At 38.9% G+C, this 19,743-nt stretch overlaps 1 protein-coding gene across 1 annotated transcript in view; it reads left to right on the top strand.

Moving 5' to 3' along the window:
• USH2A (usherin) overlaps nucleotides 1–19,743 on the top strand; it is a 665,459-nt gene that overhangs the window by 597,441 nt on the left and 48,275 nt on the right. Inside the window, 3 exon segments of the mRNA XM_042475774.1 lie at nucleotides 9,333–9,560; nucleotides 12,805–14,321; nucleotides 16,910–17,231. Coding sequence (XP_042331708.1) covers nucleotides 9,333–9,560; nucleotides 12,805–14,321; nucleotides 16,910–17,231 — 2,067 coding nt within the window.

The following is a 19,743-nucleotide window of genomic DNA, read 5'->3' as shown; positions in this document are numbered from 1 at the left end:
GTTTATTTATATCCTGCCTTCCTCCCTCTCACTTGTCAAGCAAGGTAGTCACATATTTATCGGCCTGTGAAAGTCACAGGTGTTTTGGTGCATAAAAGCCTCACTTCACACATGCACTTGGATGGGCATTCTCACCATATGCATAGAGCAGTGAACAAAAAAGTGAGTTTATCAGACATGCAAACACAATGTAATCTTCCACTTTATTCTTTATCTGAATGAGAAGGGAAAATATGTCTCTATGATCTGCAGGGGAGGGCTTTCTCTCAGGCTCACCACCTGCTCAGCCGTGTTTGGTGAAAACATGGGAAAAAGCTTTTTCCAAGGCTGCTCCCAAGTTTGGGAACTCCCTTCCATGGGAGGTCCAGTTGTCAACTTCCTTGCACTTTTCTCTCAACATGGCCTATTCTGACAGGCCTTTGAAACTGAATTATGGAATAACCAGAGTAGAAATTATAGAAAGACTGAATTTAATTATGAAGAGAGGCAGTGGAGTGGAGTGCCGAGAAAATCCTATGGCAGATTCACCTTAGGGTTGCCATAGGTGATAAATGATTTGAAGGCACACATCAACAAGTGTGTGTGTGTGTGTGTGTGTGTGTGCTAAAACTTTTATTGGTAATTATTGTACTTTAAATGTGTTTTTAACCTTTTAAAACCACTTTATAAAAAATACTGTTATTTAATTCTTTTTTAACTTTTGTAAAATAAGATTTTTGCTTCATCTTCTTTTAAATTGCTGTAAGCTACTTTGAATCCCATCTCAGGAGAAAGGTGGGATATAAATTCAATAAACAAAAATAAATAATCTGGACTTATACATGAGTATATACAGTATGTCCTATAGCTGTACTGGACTGAGCATGCTCAGACAAAGTCAGATTGCCAGTTCATAACTTTGGTCAAGATGAGAGAATTCAGCAGATGCATATAACAGTATGGACAACCAATCAACCACCCAAAAATGATTATCAGGTTCTGCTGCAGCTCCAGAAACTGGGCACACAATTTTTCAACAATGTTTGTAGTTTGAGAATTATTCCGCACAAAATTTGTACACAGCAATTTTGTACAGAAAACAGCATTTTCTGTGCAGGAAATAGCATTTTCTTTGCAGAAAGTGATGTTTTCTGCAAAGACGAGGAAAAAAACCACATGCATGTTTTACATAGAATACATCCTAAACTAAAAAGTTTTTCATCAGTTCAGGATTTTCTTGTTAGGGTTACTCGAGAAATAAATGTTTGAATTTTTTCCCCAAATATTTTTACATTCTTATTGCCACCTGATATATATATATATATATATATATATATATATATATATATATATATATATTTGCTTCTTTAATATACTATTCCAGTTTTTGTCTATAAAAAAGGATGCACTGGAAGGCCTTGGCAGTTCTAATGCTAACATGCTTGATGTTCCAAGATAGCTGGCAGCTGACTATAACCCCAGCTTGAACCCAAGGTTCAAAAACATCTAGATCTGGAGTGTGTGCATGTGTCACAGCTGTGTTCATGTTTAACCTTGCTATAATGTTTGAAGTTGGATTTGCTACATCTTTATGCATTTCATATCTGAATTTATTGGTAAGGGATACTGAAGGAAACAGCAGGGTGTGTGTGTGTGGAATGTGCCATCCAGAATCATTTTTTCATAACTAATTTCTTGACTTGTGGCACACTAGTGAGAAAAGCTAACAGTTGTTATAGTTCCGCTGGAACACTGTAAACATGACATCAGTTTAAACAGGAGGAAGGAAGGGGGAGGAAAGATAGAAATGTGCCTTTAAGACGATCTGGTTTTTATATTTGCATGAGTTTTCATGAATATAAACCCCTTGTCACAGCATTCCTCATCATTGCCTATGCTGACTAAGGCTGATGGAAGTTGCAATCTAGTAACATTTGGAGACCTGCACATTGGCCTACAGATAAAATAGGATACAAATTTAAATGCATAAACTAGTAAGCAGCTAAATAATGCCAGCTTGATAGGATGATACCAAATTATTTCAGAGCATGTGTGTGTGTGGGGGGGGGGATCCAAATTCTGTAGCCATGTAGAAAACAGCAGTTGATGTTTATCAATATGTTTCCACAACTGGTAAAAGCCACCAAATTCTACTGACAGAAACAACTAATGCATTGTTAGTTTCTTTACCATGTTGATCAAAGGCATGCACTACAGTAACAGAGCCAGTATGGTGTAGTGGTCTGAATGTGATGTGGTTTGGTTTGCTCAGCAATGGAAACCCACTGGGTAACCTTAGGAAAATCACACAGCCCAGAAGAAGGTATTGGCAAAACCCCCATCTGAACAAATATTGCCAGGAAAATTGTCTTAGGGTCACCATAAGCCAAAAATGACTTGAAGGAACATAACAACAACAAATATGCTAATTGTAATCATGCCTATCAGAAAGTAAAAATATTTTCTGTATTTTATACAAAAAATACAGGGCTGGAAATATAAAATTTGATTATTTAAAAATGATTAATTTGTAGAATTTGATTATCTAGTAATAATTATAACCTGAGGGAAGCCATAAGAACATAAGAGGAGCTATGTTGGGTTAGATAAAAGACTCATCTACTAGTCAAGCATTCTGGTTCCACAGTACCCCACAAGGAAGGCAAGAAGCAGGACAGAAGAACAGTTGTTGTTATGTGCCATCAATTAGTCTTCAATGTATGGCAACACTATCAGTGAGAAAGCTACAAAAGACCCTGTCTTCAGCAGACTCAGTTCTTGAAGACTCAAGGCCACAGCTACCTGCCCCCAGCAACTGCTGCCTCTCACAGTAGAGGTAATATATAGCCATCGTAATTAGTAGCCTTGTTGTTGTTGTTGTTGTATTTATTTATTAATTATTTATGGTATTTATACCCCGCCCTTCAGCCCTAAAGGCTATTGTTGTTGTGTGACTTCAACTCATGTCTGATGTATGGTGATCCTAATGTGAACCTATCACTGCCTTCCTATGAAGCTGAAAGAGTGTGATGTGCTCAGAATCATCCAGTGGGTTTCCATGGCTGAGGAGGGATGCAAACCCTGGTCCCCAAAGTCATAGTACAACACTCAGCACTACACCATTCTGGCGCTCCACTAGTAGCCTTATCCTCCATCATTTGTCTAAAGCCTTTAAAGCTGTCTTAGGACCTATACAGACTGGCACTTTGTGCAGTGTCCTCACACTGGATGCCCTAACTCCACCCCCATGGTGCCATTTTGGTGTGTGCTGGCACACATGGTGCATGCCATCATGATGCACCAGCACTGAATCCACATGATGCAGCAGCAAAGGGGAGTCATAAAGCTGTGCTGCTGCAGCTATGGCACCCCTTGGAGGGTGCAAAAAGGAGCGACTTTTTGCGGCTCCTTATTGCACTCTCCACAGGCCAGCATGCCGCTCATTAGGGGCAGTCTGGAGAGTCCCTCAGTCAGTGACCAAGTCATGAGAGAAAAACAAAGCACTTGGTATGGTTCAGAGAGCTAGACTGCTGATCCTGGTAACTACAGCAAGAAATAAGAAAGGGAAGCAACCAAATTGTTAAACAGAAACCATGATTAAACACAACTGAAATTAAAATACTACCCGCATATGCTGCCTATGATGGGTAGTAGAGAAATAAATTAAAATAATCTGCTTGAATAGATATGTGATGCAGTTTATAGCATCCTGAAGAAGAGCTGGCCTTCATATTCAGACCAGACTGAATGTGTGATCCTTGCATACATCTTAGAAGTCTCCATATTAATGGGTTTTTTTATCCATAGATTCAAGCATTCATGGATTGAAAATATTCTAAAAAATATAAATTCCAAAAATGCAAACTTTGTTTTTTGCCATTTGATATAAAGGGCACCATTTTACTATGTCCTTAGATTTAATGGGACTTGAGCATCCACATATTTTGGTATCCACATGGGGTCCTGGAACCAAACACTGGTGGATACCAAGGGCCCACTGTAGCTGCAAGACCCAAAGTGTATTGGAATAGAATTGTCCCTTCCTTCTACCTTGTGGTGCTAGCAAAAATCCCAAGATGCTTTTTCCTTGCAATAAATAACATGGGACTCAGCAGATCAAAATTTTCCTTGAGGCTGTAGCATGCAGCTTAATGGTTCCAAAGCACTTTCAGTTGTTGCTGAAACTAATGACAGCTTCCCTATCATGGTCGAGTATTGGTGGACCACTTTTCATCCATTCTTTGGTGCAAAGCTGCTATTGTATGTGACATATTCTGTCCTGATCTGGCTCCCTGTAGCTTCTCCCTTTCCTTAAAACAAAAAAAAAGGGTGCTAATTTTGAGCATGTGTTTTTTGCAATGTGTAGTTTCTTCTAGATATTTTATTAGAAATCTCAGATATTAGCTGATTGATGGAATGTATCATCCTTTTTGGTCTACTGTAAGTCATTTTGAAGCCTTCTCAGCCTTTCAGCAGAATCAGAAGCAATCATTTAACTTCATCTCCTTTACTAAACCATAGGTTGTAAATTGTAGGCATTTAAAAGTTTGGTTGTGCAATCCTAATACATTACTGTCTTCATAAAAAACTATTAATACAGACTTCATCCAATTGTAAAGCTAATTTTAATTGTGTTTTGTGCCAGTGTGGTTCCTGATGCCAGATTTTTGTGCCAAACATCACTTCAAATTGAGCTCTCTACTTTAACCTGCAGTCTATAATTTTGCATTGGGCTGTACAAGTTCCCTTTGGCTATAGCAGTTTGAATGCTTCCACTTTCAAGGATCTGAGCTATAAATGTTTATTAAAAGAATCTATAATGAAATCATTTTTGTTATTTTTTTAATGGCTGCCTTGAGTATGTTGGATGACTGAATGCTGGTTGTTAATCATTAAGTACTCATGGTATAAAAACTGTTTGATAGTATTGCCATCTAGGGGCTAAACAGGATTCTCCATACTGAAATAAAGTGTAATTGAACAGGTGCTACTATTGACAATATGCATATGTTTTTCTTTATAGCCCACATGCTTCCCATGTTTCTTATGAGAAAAGATAACCAAACTATCCCAGAGCAGCCAGCATTTAAAAATACATCTAGTGTGCTTGAGGTGATTTCTATAGGCATTTAATGTAGCTTGTTCTTTGGGGGTCATTACTGATCCCAAGGGTTTTTAAAATAATACCTAAACTTTTTTTCTCTCCATATATAATCATTTAATCGCTTCCCCTCCACCAGCTCTCTTCTCTCTCTCTCTCTCATATATTCCTGTATTGTTTTCTTCTGCTTCAGGCTATGATTGCCATGGTTTTTGTATCAGTTCTGCATAAAATGGCAGCCTTGGAGACCCCCAAAGTTTGCAGAAATATAAAATATATTTAGAATAAAAATTCCAGTGGGGGGGAGAACTCCAAAACAGCTTAGTAAAAAGTGTGCTTGCTGAAGAGCTGACTATGGGATATGTGTGTGAGAGAGAAAGAGTCAGAGAGAGAGAAGACCTCAACTGACATAGGGGCTGTACAGACCAGCCCAAAAGGGGAGAGTCTGTGCCCACCCTGGAAGCACAGTAACCCCACACACAGCCCTGTAGCCCCAATCTGGTGTTTTTCCAGGCCAAAGAGAAGCGGCAAAATGCCGCTTCTCTTTAGCCCGGAAAAGGGGTGCACTTGCGGCTTCATGCCCACCAGCACCCCGAACCTAAAGAGGAGAAAGGGGCAACTCCTTTCTCCTCTGCATCATTGGGACAGCCATGTGGTTGCCACACCAGCGATGCATGCATAGAAAAGAGCTGCAAAATGCAGCTCCTTTCCGCGCTGCTGGTAAGGCGCCATAAGCGCCCTCCAGCGGCACGGTGATGTGTCCTGTGTGATGTGCAGTTTGGACGCATCACATAGGATACATCATGTATGTTTGAATCCCCTGCTCAACTGTGGAAACCTAGTGGGTGACTTTCACCGAGTCATAATCTCTCAGCTTCAGAGGAAGGCAATAGCAAACCACTGAGAACAAATTTGAGAAAACTATGATAGGCATACCTGAGGACTTGAAATGACTTCAAGGTTTACAACACCGGGTCTTGACCTTTACCCAACCAGTGGCCATAAAAAACAACAACACCCAAGCAGCACCTGGATAGGAAAAACCTTCCCTTTTGCAATGCATCAACCTGACTTCAAAAATTGCCAAGGCTCTGGGCATCTATGCTGAGGTTATCACATGTCAGTCATAAGTTGCCCCTACCTGCTGCTGGCATGTAGTCCCACATTCCATTTGTTTTTAAAAAGAATAATTATCGATCCACAGTCCATTTTATTTATTTTGTTTTTATCTTTCCTTTCTCCCAGTATGGGAGCCAAAGTGGCTCACAATGTAAATAAAATCAAAGGACAGTTAAAACAATGGATAATTTTTAAATATTTAAAAATGTTTAAAAAAGGATTTTTTAAAATGTCCATCATGAATTTAAAGCCATTTAAAAGGTATTTAAAATACACAGATGGTAATGACAGAAGCACAACATGCCCTGATTAAAAGATCTTCAGAAATAAACATTGACTTGGGTAAACAAAAAAGTCTTCCGGCTAGCAGAAAGGAAAAATGGGGCTGGACTAGACTCCTGTGGGAAGGAAATCTTTAGCCCTAGATATCTACTCCTTCCCTCACCCCATCCTAAGACTGTAACTGCAGTCTTTCACAAATACTTTGTTGTTTATTGTTGTGTGCCTTCAAGACATTTCTGACTTATATTGACTCTTAAGGCATCCCTATCAAGATTCACCGGCGGGGTTTTTCATTGCCTTCCTCTGAGGCTGAGCATACCACACTGGTTTAGCACAAAGTAATTCCCACTATGCTATAGGCAGTTTGCTTCTGTGTAAATGTGTTTAGGACTGAACAAGAAGTTTGGATTTGTTTGACCTCAATATCTGATTATCATAGTGCTTTTAACCAGCTTGGATAGTTTAGCTCAAAGCTTCCTTGGCATGGATGACTAGGAATTCCCAACAATAACGATCCTTTCAACCCTCCTTCTCCATTTTCATTATTAATCTCACCAGTGTTTGCCCTGTTTAATGGGGAGGGGGCGGGAAGAATAATTGTCATTGAAAAGTGTATTTATAATCAGTACTGGTGGCATATAAGAGTTTTAATATTCAGAATGGACATTCAAATACTGAACTATATTTGTCTAAAAGGAAAGCTCATTGTTGTGAGAAAATAACTATTTAAATATTTATCATCTAACTTTTAATATTTTAAAAAAGAAATGATTATTTTTCCGTAAAAAAAAAGTTCTAGGATCTGGTAGCTTAACAGATATTTAAATATTTAAAGGTTAGAAGTGCTGGCTTTTAGCCACTTAACACAAAGCCACAGAATTGACTTTTGACTTCCATGCACTATAAAGGGAGAGGCCTCTGCATCACAAAAGTAAGAAGAGAAATGAGGCCCAATACAGAGCAGACAGAAGCTGCTGGTGACTTGCATGACATATGCCCTCCAGATGCTATTTGTCATAGACAATCCCAGTTAATCCTCCATCATTCCAGTTTTTTCAGATACTTTTAAAATGCTCCAGTATTTCTCTCCACCTCCCACTTTCCACCTTTGCCCTCAGCCTACTTTATTTGTTACAAACAGACTTCAAAGTATAAAAATAGCTTCCACACATCTGTGCAAGGGAAAAGGAGAGATGGGAGTAGAACTTGACCCTCTCAGTAGGCTCAGGAAAAAGCAAACTGTTACCCCTTCTCCTAGGTTGTATGTTCTTTCTCACTGATAAATGTTTCCATCTTGACCACACCATGATGTTGCTTATCCATATGTGTCCTAGTTTTTGATTGTGAAATGTTGATAGGTATGCACAACACTACACCAGGGGAAGCAGACAGTTGATCTACTAGTCTGATAACTGTCAAACATTGGTTCTCCAAGTGTTTGCAGCCCCCAGAAACCCCAACCCACTTGACCAAGGATTCTAAGAACTGAAGTTTAAAAGATCTGGAAGACCAAAGAGTAAGTCTTGTTCTTGTGGACTTTCAAGTCATTTCTGATTTATGGCAACTCTATCACAGGATGTGTTTTTTTTTTTTGGGGGGGGGGGGGGCAAGATTTGTGTTTGTTTGTTTGTTTGTTTGTTTTTGTATTTGTTTTTCTGTTCCTCTGAGAGAGTGTGACCAGCCTAGGAGGGCCCTGGCCTGGCCTCCCAGTGTCCTAATCCAATCCATAACCATCACACCACACTAGCTCTCATGTTCTTAATAGACCTATGTGTGATCTGCAATCACATCACTCACCAAGGATTTCTGATGCCCAGTTGTTTAGAAGCAACAAAAAGACATACCCCTCCAGTCTCTTAGGTTAGGGAGATGGGAAAAGCTTGTGGTGTGTAATGGGAATAGATTTCTGTGTGGCAGGAGTGGGGACTCAGTTCTGCTACTAAAAAGAGAATCCTAGGCAGAGTTGAATTCAGATTTGGATTTTAAAACATGTTGCCCAATCTATTTTGTATTGCCTCCCATTGGTGGACATGAGGGTAAAAAACAGATACTTAATCTTTACATAAACAAATTCAGTAAAGGAGGAGGGACAAAGATGGGTAAAAAAATTAAGATATTTTTCTGCACAGTGGTTTCTCAATGATTATCTGCCACAGTCCAGCACAGAAGTATGCTACAGGTAGATATGACATAAAATAGCCAGTGTGGTGTTGTGGTTTGAATATAGGGCTATGCCTATGGAGACCAGGGTTCAAATCCCTGCTTACCCATGGGAATTCACTGGGTGACCTTGGGCAAGTCACACTCTCTCACCCTCAGAGCAAAGCAAAGGCAAATCTCTCTGAACAAATCTTGCCAAGAAAACTTCATGATAGGTTCGCCCTAGGGTCCCCATAAGTCAGAAATGACTTGAAGGCACACAACAACAAGAAGAAATGACATCTTAACAGTAGGCTTCTACTATGTAGTCAGTGACTAAACCTAACCCAAATGAATCTTGCACTCATATCTATGCCACTTTTATAAATGTTTTTTTCAAGTGTGTGTGTGTATGCATGTATAACTTTCAGTTCAAGAGTCCCACTTGTACTGCTTTCATTGTATATCTTTTAGTCTTAGCAAAAGCAATATCATGTTTGTCCACAGCAACAAGAACTTTATTCAGTTCTTTACTCTGTTCACATTGAACATGTGTTGAGAAGGAACTACAGTCAGAGTAATCAGGAAATGAAGGTGGGGGGGAACACCATCTCGAGGAAAAAAGAAGGATAAGATTAAATATAGAAATGGTGGCAGGAGCACAGTGTTTGTGATTCTCTTTTTTTAATTATTTTATTTTATTTCACTGCAGGGAACCTTACATCAAACTCATTTATTTGGTTTGAAGCCATTCACAACATACCACATCCATGTTGTTGCTGTAAACAATGCTGGGCATGTTTCAAGCCCATGGACCTCTGTACGCACTTTGGAAGCTTCCCCAAATGGCCTCAGAAACTTTACAGTGGAAAAGAAGGAGAATGGCCGGGCGCTATTGCTTAAATGGGCAGAGCCTTCAAAGCCCAATGGTGACATTAAGGTAATTGAAACTTAGAATCTTATTGAAAGAGAGAGAGAGGGAGAGATTAATTCAGCATTCTTGTTGGGTACAAAGCTAAATTTATTGTCCATTCAAAATCCTTAATACTTTTTATTGTTTGTGGGAAAGTGAGTGATGGCACTGAATGAGAACAGAATGTAGAAATATGAATTCAGCCTTTTTGCTAGGTGCAAGACCAAAATTGTTGTCCATTTTATAATGCTTAATACATTTTATGGTTTGTGAATATGGGCAGACCCAACATGAATTGCTGTTGGCAGACCCAGGGTTGAACAGGATTCATAGTTCATGTCATTTCCATGTAAACCCATCTACTACCTCCGAGAAGCAAGTATTTGGAAATACTTTGCAAATCCCTAGATGTAAAATGATCTTCCTTAGCATGTCTAGACATTTAATCAACTGGAGTAACTAAGCCTTCAGAGTAAACTTCTAAATCCTTGCTGAATCCACTGGGAACTACCAAATGGAGCTTCACTAAGGGCCTCTTCAATTTTGGAGCTGGTCCTAAATATTGTTGCAATATTATTCAGATAAATATATAACTCTCTGCCCAAATCCATGGCATGAAGCTGAGTATGTGAAATTCTCATCACATATCACATAAGAGCTAGCATCATTTATCTGCAGAAAACAATTTGCAATTCCCTTTTCCTTCTGTACTGTTTGTAGCTAAATTTACCCTTCAGTGTAAAAGTTTGAGTATTTTCTTCTGTCATCCCTGCAACTTATGGTTGAAGAATATGCACAGGTAGGGAGACTTCCAGATGGAGATATCATAGCCTTTTAGTAATGATTTTGGGACTAATGTTCTTGTGATGTGTGCTGATCTATATTATTGGGATTTCAAATCAATGGCATCCTGCAGATGTAGTGAGGCCATTACCCAGTATGAAGCACTGTAATTTCTCTACCTTTGTTGTTTTATGGCATTCACTTATGGTAAAAGTGTGTGCTACAATAAGCAGCTGACAAGAAGTATTACTGGGCATGAACCATACTCCTACACTCTAGGCAAAGCCTACTCAACACCCACCCAGCATTCTTTCTCTGAATTCTGTTGCATCTGTGTAGAGGAGGAAGAGTCATGCAACTGAGCAGTGATTTTTCTTCTGTCTCAAATTTCTTGCTCCCCCTGTCCTGCTCACCCAACAATGCCTCTTATGGACACTTCATCAGGAAAAAAAGCCACATCACTTCCTAGAAGCAGCAGCCATGAGTACATCATGGAAAATTAGTAAGCAAACATTCTTCCTCTGGGTGGCTTAACAGTAAGGATTCAGCCCACTGAACTAAATTATCAGGGTGAGCAAAAAGAGACAGCAGCTTTTCCTTTCAGAAACACCTAAACCTTTCTCAGCACTAAGGTTTGGACCAGGGGTAATGGTTGTTCCCTACTTATCTTTTCCCTGTGGAAGGTGTTACTTCCTCCTGTATCTTTTCCCCTAAGACAGGACAGCCATTAAAAGGTAGCAAGTGAACAAAAGAAGGCAGTTGCAGCTCCTTAGGGGAACCAGTATTAACTTTTGTTTCCTCACTTTCCTTCCCCCAATGGCAATGTTTTGGGGAGGACTTAGCTTGTTTAGCCCATTATCCACTACTGTGTCACAGAGAAACAGAACACAAGTACTACTTTTCATGGTAAAATTATCAGAGGTGTTCCATTTCAGAAGTTACAGTACTCAGAAGTATATGCTCTAGCAGATTCTGACTAACAGACTCACTCCCACTGCATTATTCCAGCCTCTGTTGTAAGTCTGAGAAAGCAAGGGGAGATTGCTATTTATATTCTGTTTGCTTTTTGATTGCCTTCCAAGAGTGCTGTTCCTTTGAAATCTAAGTGGCATGTTATGCACACTTAAAAAAGAAAACAAAAACATGCTTAAATGTAATATGTAGCTTTATCCTGGGTTACTCAATCCATCCCCATCATCGTGAGGTTTTCAGTGTGTAAATAATACTTGCAGATTTTCTTATCCTCAGTGAGAAAGAATGTCTCAACACATCAGCACAATCTGGTAAGATTTGTCATACTTGGAGACTTTCTTTGCAAAAGGTTTGCTGGGCCAAAATCTTGGGCTTCGTGCAGAAAACAATGCAAATCCTTTTTTTTGTGTGTGTGGTTTTGCACAAAAACTAATTTTTCACCAAAAGATGTTCTTAAATGAAGAAAAAAGTAGAAAATGTGTACCCTCTCTGAGGGGTCAGAAAACATTTGAAATACTTCACTCTTAGGTATGAAAATTGCTTTAAGTTTTAATCCCTGTCAAATTGGTACTATGATCTTTTCATACAGAATTTCCTCATCACTATGTATAATAATGAATCCAGTTGCTAATCCCAACTAGAGTAAACCCACTGAATCAGTTGCCAAGTAAATCAACTCTAAAGTAAATTATTTGACTCAGTAGGTCCACTCTGGTTCAGACTAGTAATTGCATTTCAACTATGGATCTCTAGGCAACTGAACCTTCCAGTGTACCATACCAATGCAGTCAATCATCAGAGACTTTACTGCCACAGACTCAGTACAATATTGACTATATCATATCCTTCTTTTAAGGACTAGTACAACTCAGCCATGGAAAGCCACTGGGTGACCTTGGGCAAGTCACAAACTCACAGCCCCAGAAACCTCCATGATAGGTTCACTTTGGGGTCGCCATTAGTCAGAAATGAATTGAAAGCACACAACAACAATACAGATTCCCTACCACCACCACCCATCCTCCATCAAACCCCTGAAGCACACTGGGCTGAGATAAGTCCCAAATGGTCACTCATTAAGCTTCTTGGCAAATTCAATCAATGACTTGCCAGTTAAGGTCCAAGCCTTGGTCTTCACATTTTGTTCATAAATGCTCTATGTGATTAGTTACCTCAGTGTCTCACTCAATTCTCAGTTTAATATTCAGGAAAAAATAATAATGTTATCTATCTGTCTTAAACTACTATGAAGCTTTGGAGGAAAATAAAGGTAGATTTTCTAAGTATCTTGGTGACACATCAATATGAAAACATCCCAAATGCTATTTGTTATGCCTTGCTATGAACTTGATAATCTTTCTGTTTTTACAGTTCCAATGAGGAGCAGGATTTTATGGAGTCTGTGAATCCCTGTGCATAATTTGTGGCCTCCATTTGGCTTACTGAACATCTGAACTATAGAATTCTGTTGTTGATATCTTTTCATTAATGTATAGGGTTTTTTTTTTCCTTTCAGATTTACAATATTTTCAGTGACAATCACCTAGAATACAGTGGTTTGTCCCGTCAATTCCTCTTCAGACGGCTTGAGCCTTTCACTCTTTACACTCTGGTCCTTGAAGCTTGCACAGTAGCTGGCTGCACTCGTTCTTTGCCCCAGCCAATCTGGACAGATGAAGCCCCTCCTGCTTCTCAGATGGCACCTGTAATTGAGTCTGTGAATGCAACCAGCATTGGAGTAAGATGGTCTGAGCCAATTAATTCAAATGGGAAAATAATATACTATGAAGTTATTCACAGAAACACCAAAGAAAATGCTTCAGGGAAAAATGCAACAACAGAAAAAGAGGAAATTGTTTTCACAGAATATAACACTGGAAGTAATACTTTTGTATATAAAGCTGAAGGTTTGCAGCCATGGACTAGTTATGAATATAAAATACGTGCCTGGAATTCAGCTGGCTATACAGATAGTGCTTGGTCAGTTGCAAAAACCAGCCAAGCACCTCCAAAGGGCTTGGCTCCACCTTTCTTGAAGTATATTCCAGGAAACCCAGACAAAACATTGATTTTATGGTCCTCCCCAGAAGAACCCAATGGCATTCTGCAGTCTTACAGGCTCCAAAGAAATGGTGTTCCCTATCCTTTTAGCTTTGATGCTACTACTTTCAACTATACTGATGAAGGCTTACAACCATATTCAGAATACTTCTATGCTGTCACCGCTTGTACAATGGGAGGGTGTTCTACCAGTGACCACACCAGCATACGAACACTTGAAGCAGCTCCAGCTGTAGTGAGCACTCCCACTATAGAAGATCTAAGTTCCACCCATGTTAATGTATCCTGGTCATCGCCCCAAATTCAAAATGGAGAAATCACAAAATACATTTTAAAATTAAATGGTGAAGAGCTCTATGTGGGGAAAAGTTTGTCCCGAAAAGTGCTGAATCTACAACCTTACACTAAGTATGACCTTACATTGGTTGCATGTACAAATGGAGGCTGTACAGCTAGTGCATCCAAATATTTTTGGACAATGGAGGCTCCTCCACTTAACATAGACGTCCCTAGTTTGCTGGTGACGGGTTCAGAATCAATAGAAGTCACATGGAAGCCTCCTGCAAATCCAAATGGTAAAATCCAAATGTATGAGCTGAGGAGAAATGGACTTCTGATTTATTCAGGTCTGGAACCTCGCTATCATGACTTCATGCTCACTCCAGGAAAAGAATATAGCTACACTGTTACTGCAAACAACAGCAAAGGAAGTATTACTAGTGCAGTAGCTAAAATTAGAACCAATCCTTCTTCCCCTTCTGGAATGTCCCCTCCTAGACTGCAAGCATTGTCCTCAGAAACTATTTTAGTTACTTGGGATCCTCCAGCAAAAGTTAATGGTGAAATAATCAATTATACAATCACTATTCGGGATCCTATTAAACCAGAAAATAAATTTTTTCACCTAGATTCATCTCATGTTTCTTTCAGAGGGCGGTCCTACACTTCAGCAGAACTAGAACCCTATCGCAGGTCAGTTGTAAATATGTACTTGTGAATGAATATTTTGCATCAAACCAGTGATAGCACTGTTCTCCAAGGGGAAATTGTATGTCAGCAAGCCAAAATCAGACAGCCCACAATAACCCGGCAGTGTCAGATCATGTGTCTAAATGCAGTATAAGGAAAGGTGAGAGTGTCCATGATTTCTAGAATACAGAACAAAGAATAATAAAAGCTTTCTCCAATGATAATGGGAAGTAGAGAGCTGGAAATTCAAAGATATACAAAATTTAAGATCTGTTCTAATGGCACAATTCTCTCCCCTCCCCCACTTCTTATCCGCGTCTCTTCTTTCAAAATTCAATTTTAGAGCATTCACTTTATTTTGCTTAATAATACCTAAAGAATTAGTTTCTTAATGTATGTGATTGGTTCTCTGCACCCCATAAAAGACAGTTGTGGCCAGCTTTGATCCAGAGGCATACTTCATTATCCACTGTAAAGCTGCCCGCTCTTCATTCAGTTGAACTTACTTAGTCAATCAATTTTTCCTTCTCTTATAACTAGGCCCTGTCAATGGGATCTTTAATATATCACTACCTGATCAATTAGAATAAAGTCTTTATCAATAGCTTCAGGACACTACTACTTCTTTTCTTTTTCACTGTTGGTCTCTAAGTATCCATGTCACATTCTGTGCATTTTCATGCAAGACAGAGGTGCTCATTACTTTTCTTCCCAGATGAGATTATGCCATTATTTTCAGTGGAGACACATATAAATGCTTCCTAGATGCTTCCATGTATTCTCACAAGATTATCAACTAGGTTTTTTTAGCATTTCTTTTAGTAGCCAAGTGGGAGTGCAATATGTAATGTGACTGTGCAGAAAAATGTGACTGATACTTATTCTTTTTTTCTTCCTTAATTAAAACATGGGCACAATAAGATACAAGTTCTTCCTAAATCACCATGTACATGAAGTACTCTGTGACAAAGTAAACTATAGCCAATGCAGATAATTATACCAATTTAATACAATATGGGTTGAAACTAAAAGCTAGAACAGAGAATCTTATCCCTTTTTTCTTTAATGTGCTTTATGATACCAAGGCCTAACTATGATCATTTCTATAAATATTATATTTTGTAGGAATTTGACATTTATACTATATGCCATTAAATGAAGTGACTGAGACAGAAATCTAGATAAATAATCTGTATTTTGAATAGAGATAAACGGTTTTTAAATGCAACTTCTTTTCTCAAATCAAGGGAAGCATAAACATTATCACATAGAATATATTGAAAGTACATTTCTGCCAATAAATCTTGTTCTAATGATTCCTTGAAGGGATAGATTCTAATGAATACATAAAGTTGCATGCATGCAGGGATGCAGAAGTTCCCTATCTGTTTTAATACAAGAGGCAAAGAGATGTATGTATGTCCAGCTGTTCCCCTCTACTGGTAAAAATAAGAAAATGTAACCATTTTAAGAGTTCTACATGTACTTTGAAGGATTTGCCTCTTCATGTATGCAAGGACACATGGAAAGCTTTCCAGTTAGGTAGACTCAAGATCGCTCCATCTGGTGGTTGAGTTTAAGGGTTGTTGGGAAGTATACACACAGAGAGAGAAGGAGAGAAAGAGAGATTGCTCTGCCTCTGTTTGACTGCTCTGCCTCTGTGTTAAATGCCATAATTGGGACGTGGTCTAGTCAGCTCCTCAGAGTATGACATTGCAGAGATTCTGGGGATCTATATCAATTAAATTCCTGCTGTGACAACGCTGAAACCAAGAGACAGACAATGTGCAGCTAACCAGAGCTAGTCCAACTCCAAATGCCCTGCTTTGAGGAAGGCATTGTTTCAGAGAATTCTAGGAGAGTGCCTGTGTTGTGATGGCAGAAACACACTTCCAGGTGTCCCACCCACAAAGCCTAGCTTTGAGGAAGGACCTCTCAGAGTTAGGCATCTGAGCCTTGCTGGCTCTATAGAGAACGGTGTGGGATTCTTTGTGGTATCAATGGGAGGCAGCTAAGTGATGGTATGAGGACAGTGCAGGTGAGAGGTAATACTGTCATCGAATGATGGCAATGGAAGTGGTAACAGTGTTTTCCCCGCCACCACATGAAGCAGAAGAGCATGATCAACCACAGCAGTGCCATCGTCATGTAAAGGATTCCACAGAAGTTACACTCACAAGGTGAAAAAAGAAGAGAAATGAGAACCCATGCATTAATTCTAAAAGGAAGTGTTACCCGCTTGTTTAAACAATGCAATTGATGCAAACCTTTCCATTTTGAAGCAGTTTTACTTTATATACAATGTATACAGTGGACCCTTGTTATCTGCTGGGGTTTGGTTCCAGGATCCCCTGTGGGTAACAAAATCCGTGGATGCTCAAGTCCCATTAAATATAATGACATAGCAAAATGGTGTCCCTTATATAAAATGGAAAATCAAGGTTTGGTATTGGGAATTTATACTTTTTTTTAAATATTTTCAAACCGTGGATGCTTGAATTTGTGGTAAAAAAATGTTGATAAGGAGAGCTGACTGTATGTGTATAAGCTAGATTCTTCTACTGCCTGACTTCTCTTTTGTAATTCTAAAGGTATGAAGTTCAAGTGCAAGCTTGCACACTCTTGGGCTGCACTTCCAGTGAATGGGCTTCTGTGGAAACGCTTGAAGCACCCCCTGAAATACAGCTAGCCCCTCTCATAGATGTGCAATCAAGTCATGATGGAGTCCAGTCTGTTCTTTCTATTGTGTGGTCGGGACCAAAACAGCCAAATGGAAAGATCTTATATTATGAGCTTTATCGACGACAAACAATACCCAGTCAACGAAATCTAGACCTAGTACTCATTTATAATGGTTCGTCCACCTCCTTCAAAGACACCACGCTCCTGCCTTTTACTGGATATGAATATCAGGTATGAAGCAGGGAGAATGGGAGACTAGTTTTTAATATACAGTGAAAATTGCTAGACATCTCAGCAGTAAAGTTTTCTTGCTCAATTGTTAATACACTTGAAAAGAATATGCCCTGAAATATCATTGTAGATCATTCCAAATACATAAAATGGTCATGGAGTTTGGGCAGAATTAAATGCACTCAGCATCATTTCTTTGACATAGTGATTTCCATTTTTACATAAGCTTGTTTTGTGATATACAGAAGCTGACATCTTCCCAGGGGCATGATGCTCAATAGTTAAGAATGGCCTCTGCCCTTTATTTTATTCAATTAACTCTTTCTCACACAACACACAGGCATTCTGTTCCTTTTGTATATGACTACTGGCTTGTCCTTTTTGGCCTGGAGTGGCTTCATATTTAGATATTTGAAGAAGCTGTTGTATTGTCTGAAAAATATGTAAGGCAATCAAGACATATTGCTGTCCTGAGTCAACCATCTAATCCAAGGTGTATAGTACTCAAAACCAGCCAAGTTATTTTGGCATCTAGAGAGCATCTCTCTCTCTCTCTCTCTCTCTCTCTGTGTGTGTGTGTGTGTGTGTGTGTGTGTGTGTGTGTGTGTATATATCTCCCTGGCAGTAATCCGCTAATAACAAAGTAAATTTCCTTCTCTTTCATGACAGCCAAAACCTACTGCTTGAGGAAGTCTGCCTCACTTTGTCTAATGGTAGGACCAGCTCTGCATGAATCTTACAGGGAAAGTTATAATGACTTCCTTCCTTTAGTAATTATTCTGTGTCTTCTTGTCTGGACAGAACAGAAGGTTTAATTAACATTGGCAATCATCTTATCTTTTGGCACTGAATGTTCTTGGATAGCCACAGTGATCCTGTAGAACTGTAGTTAAGAGGTATATGACTTCCACTTGGCAGTTGTATGCCAGAATGCTTGGCATCTCAGGGGAATACACGTTTCATCACTGACAGTGGCTCTCCGGATACTTGATTTCCTACTCTTTCTAATGATGTAATTTGCCTTAAACTTCAATGAACTTAATAGCTCTAGTGAGGTAACTTCTAGGATTCTTTCCAAAATAGATCACTTTATTTTAGAGCCTAGAATCTCTTCCCCCGCCCACAGCTAATGTACCTGAGGGGATATTTTTCTTGTAACTGGACTCTTTGAACAAAATTGTTACATCTTTTGAGAAATGTTTCTGGTGCATTACAGTTGAAGGAAGCAACTGTCTTTGAAAATATGTGCGCAATGCATTTCAGAAACAGTGTGAAATTTTTAATAAGCAGACATTTGGTGTCTCAACTGAAGAAGAGGGGAAGGGACAACATATTTATCTTAATTATTAATCAAATTATTTTAGAAGTTGTTACTCTGTTACTCTGTTACTCTGAAGGATAGGATAGGATAGTTACAAAAGCCCAGAATAAGGGTCCTGTCACATGCTGAAAACTAAAAAAAATTATGTAAAAACGGAATGAATGAATGAATTTAAACATATTATTAGACAACATTTCACAGATAAAAACAGGGTTATATGTGACCTAGCAACATCTAAGTGTGGTCACAATGGCAAAAGTTATTAATGAGGAAGTACACACAAGCTGAGAAAGGCTGCAGCATAGAGGAAAAGGCAAGACTTCACCCCCTCCACTCCTCTCTCTTTTGCTGATTTAACTGAGTTCAAACTACTTTTGCATTTCAAACTTAGTTTGCAGCCATTAAAGTCATCGGAGGATGAAGGTAGAAGATGGAAGCAGGAGTTAGAAACTAGAGAGATTATTGTGTTGCCTTTTTCCCAATCTGGGCACAGGCTGAGACTGGGCTGGGAAGAGGTGCTACTGCACAGCTCAGTGCCCAGATTGTTACCATCCCATCGTCAATCAAAATGGCACCCATGATAGAAAAGAAGCATTTTTAGCTACGGAAGAGAGAAGGACAGGATGGTAATGATCTGGGCATGGAGCTATGTAGTAGCATATGTTTCCAGCCCGGTCTCAGCCCATGCCTAGATCAGGAATAAGCTGGTAGTGCAATAATCTCCTAGGACATTTAGTTGTTGTTGTTGTTGTTGTTGTTATTATTATTATTATTATTATTATTAATATCCCACCCCTCTGCACAATGCAACCGGGGGGCTTACAACATTAAAATATACATTGCATGACTCCCAATCCCACCCACCCTTAAAATACAATTAAACAAATTAAAATTAAAACATCCTTAAAATGATAGCAACAGATAAACTATACACATTAGCTGTAGCAAAAATTGGGGTCACCAAATTAAGTTTTCCAGTTAAGTATTCAAAATAGCCATGAAAATGGGCAAAATGGAAGACTGAAGATTAACCAGGACTATCCCTGCCAAACTGGTATGGGTTTTTAAACAATTAATTGACAACAGTTTTTTGTGTTTATTGTATGCTTTCATTGTAGTATAAGACTAGTTATTTGGATATATATATATATATATATATATATATATATATATATATATATATATATATAT

This window comes from Sceloporus undulatus, chromosome 1 (assembly GCF_019175285.1).
Source record: "Sceloporus undulatus isolate JIND9_A2432 ecotype Alabama chromosome 1, SceUnd_v1.1, whole genome shotgun sequence".
NCBI lineage: Eukaryota > Metazoa > Chordata > Lepidosauria > Squamata > Phrynosomatidae > Sceloporus > Sceloporus undulatus.
This window is presented reverse-complemented; position numbering and strand designations above follow the sequence as displayed.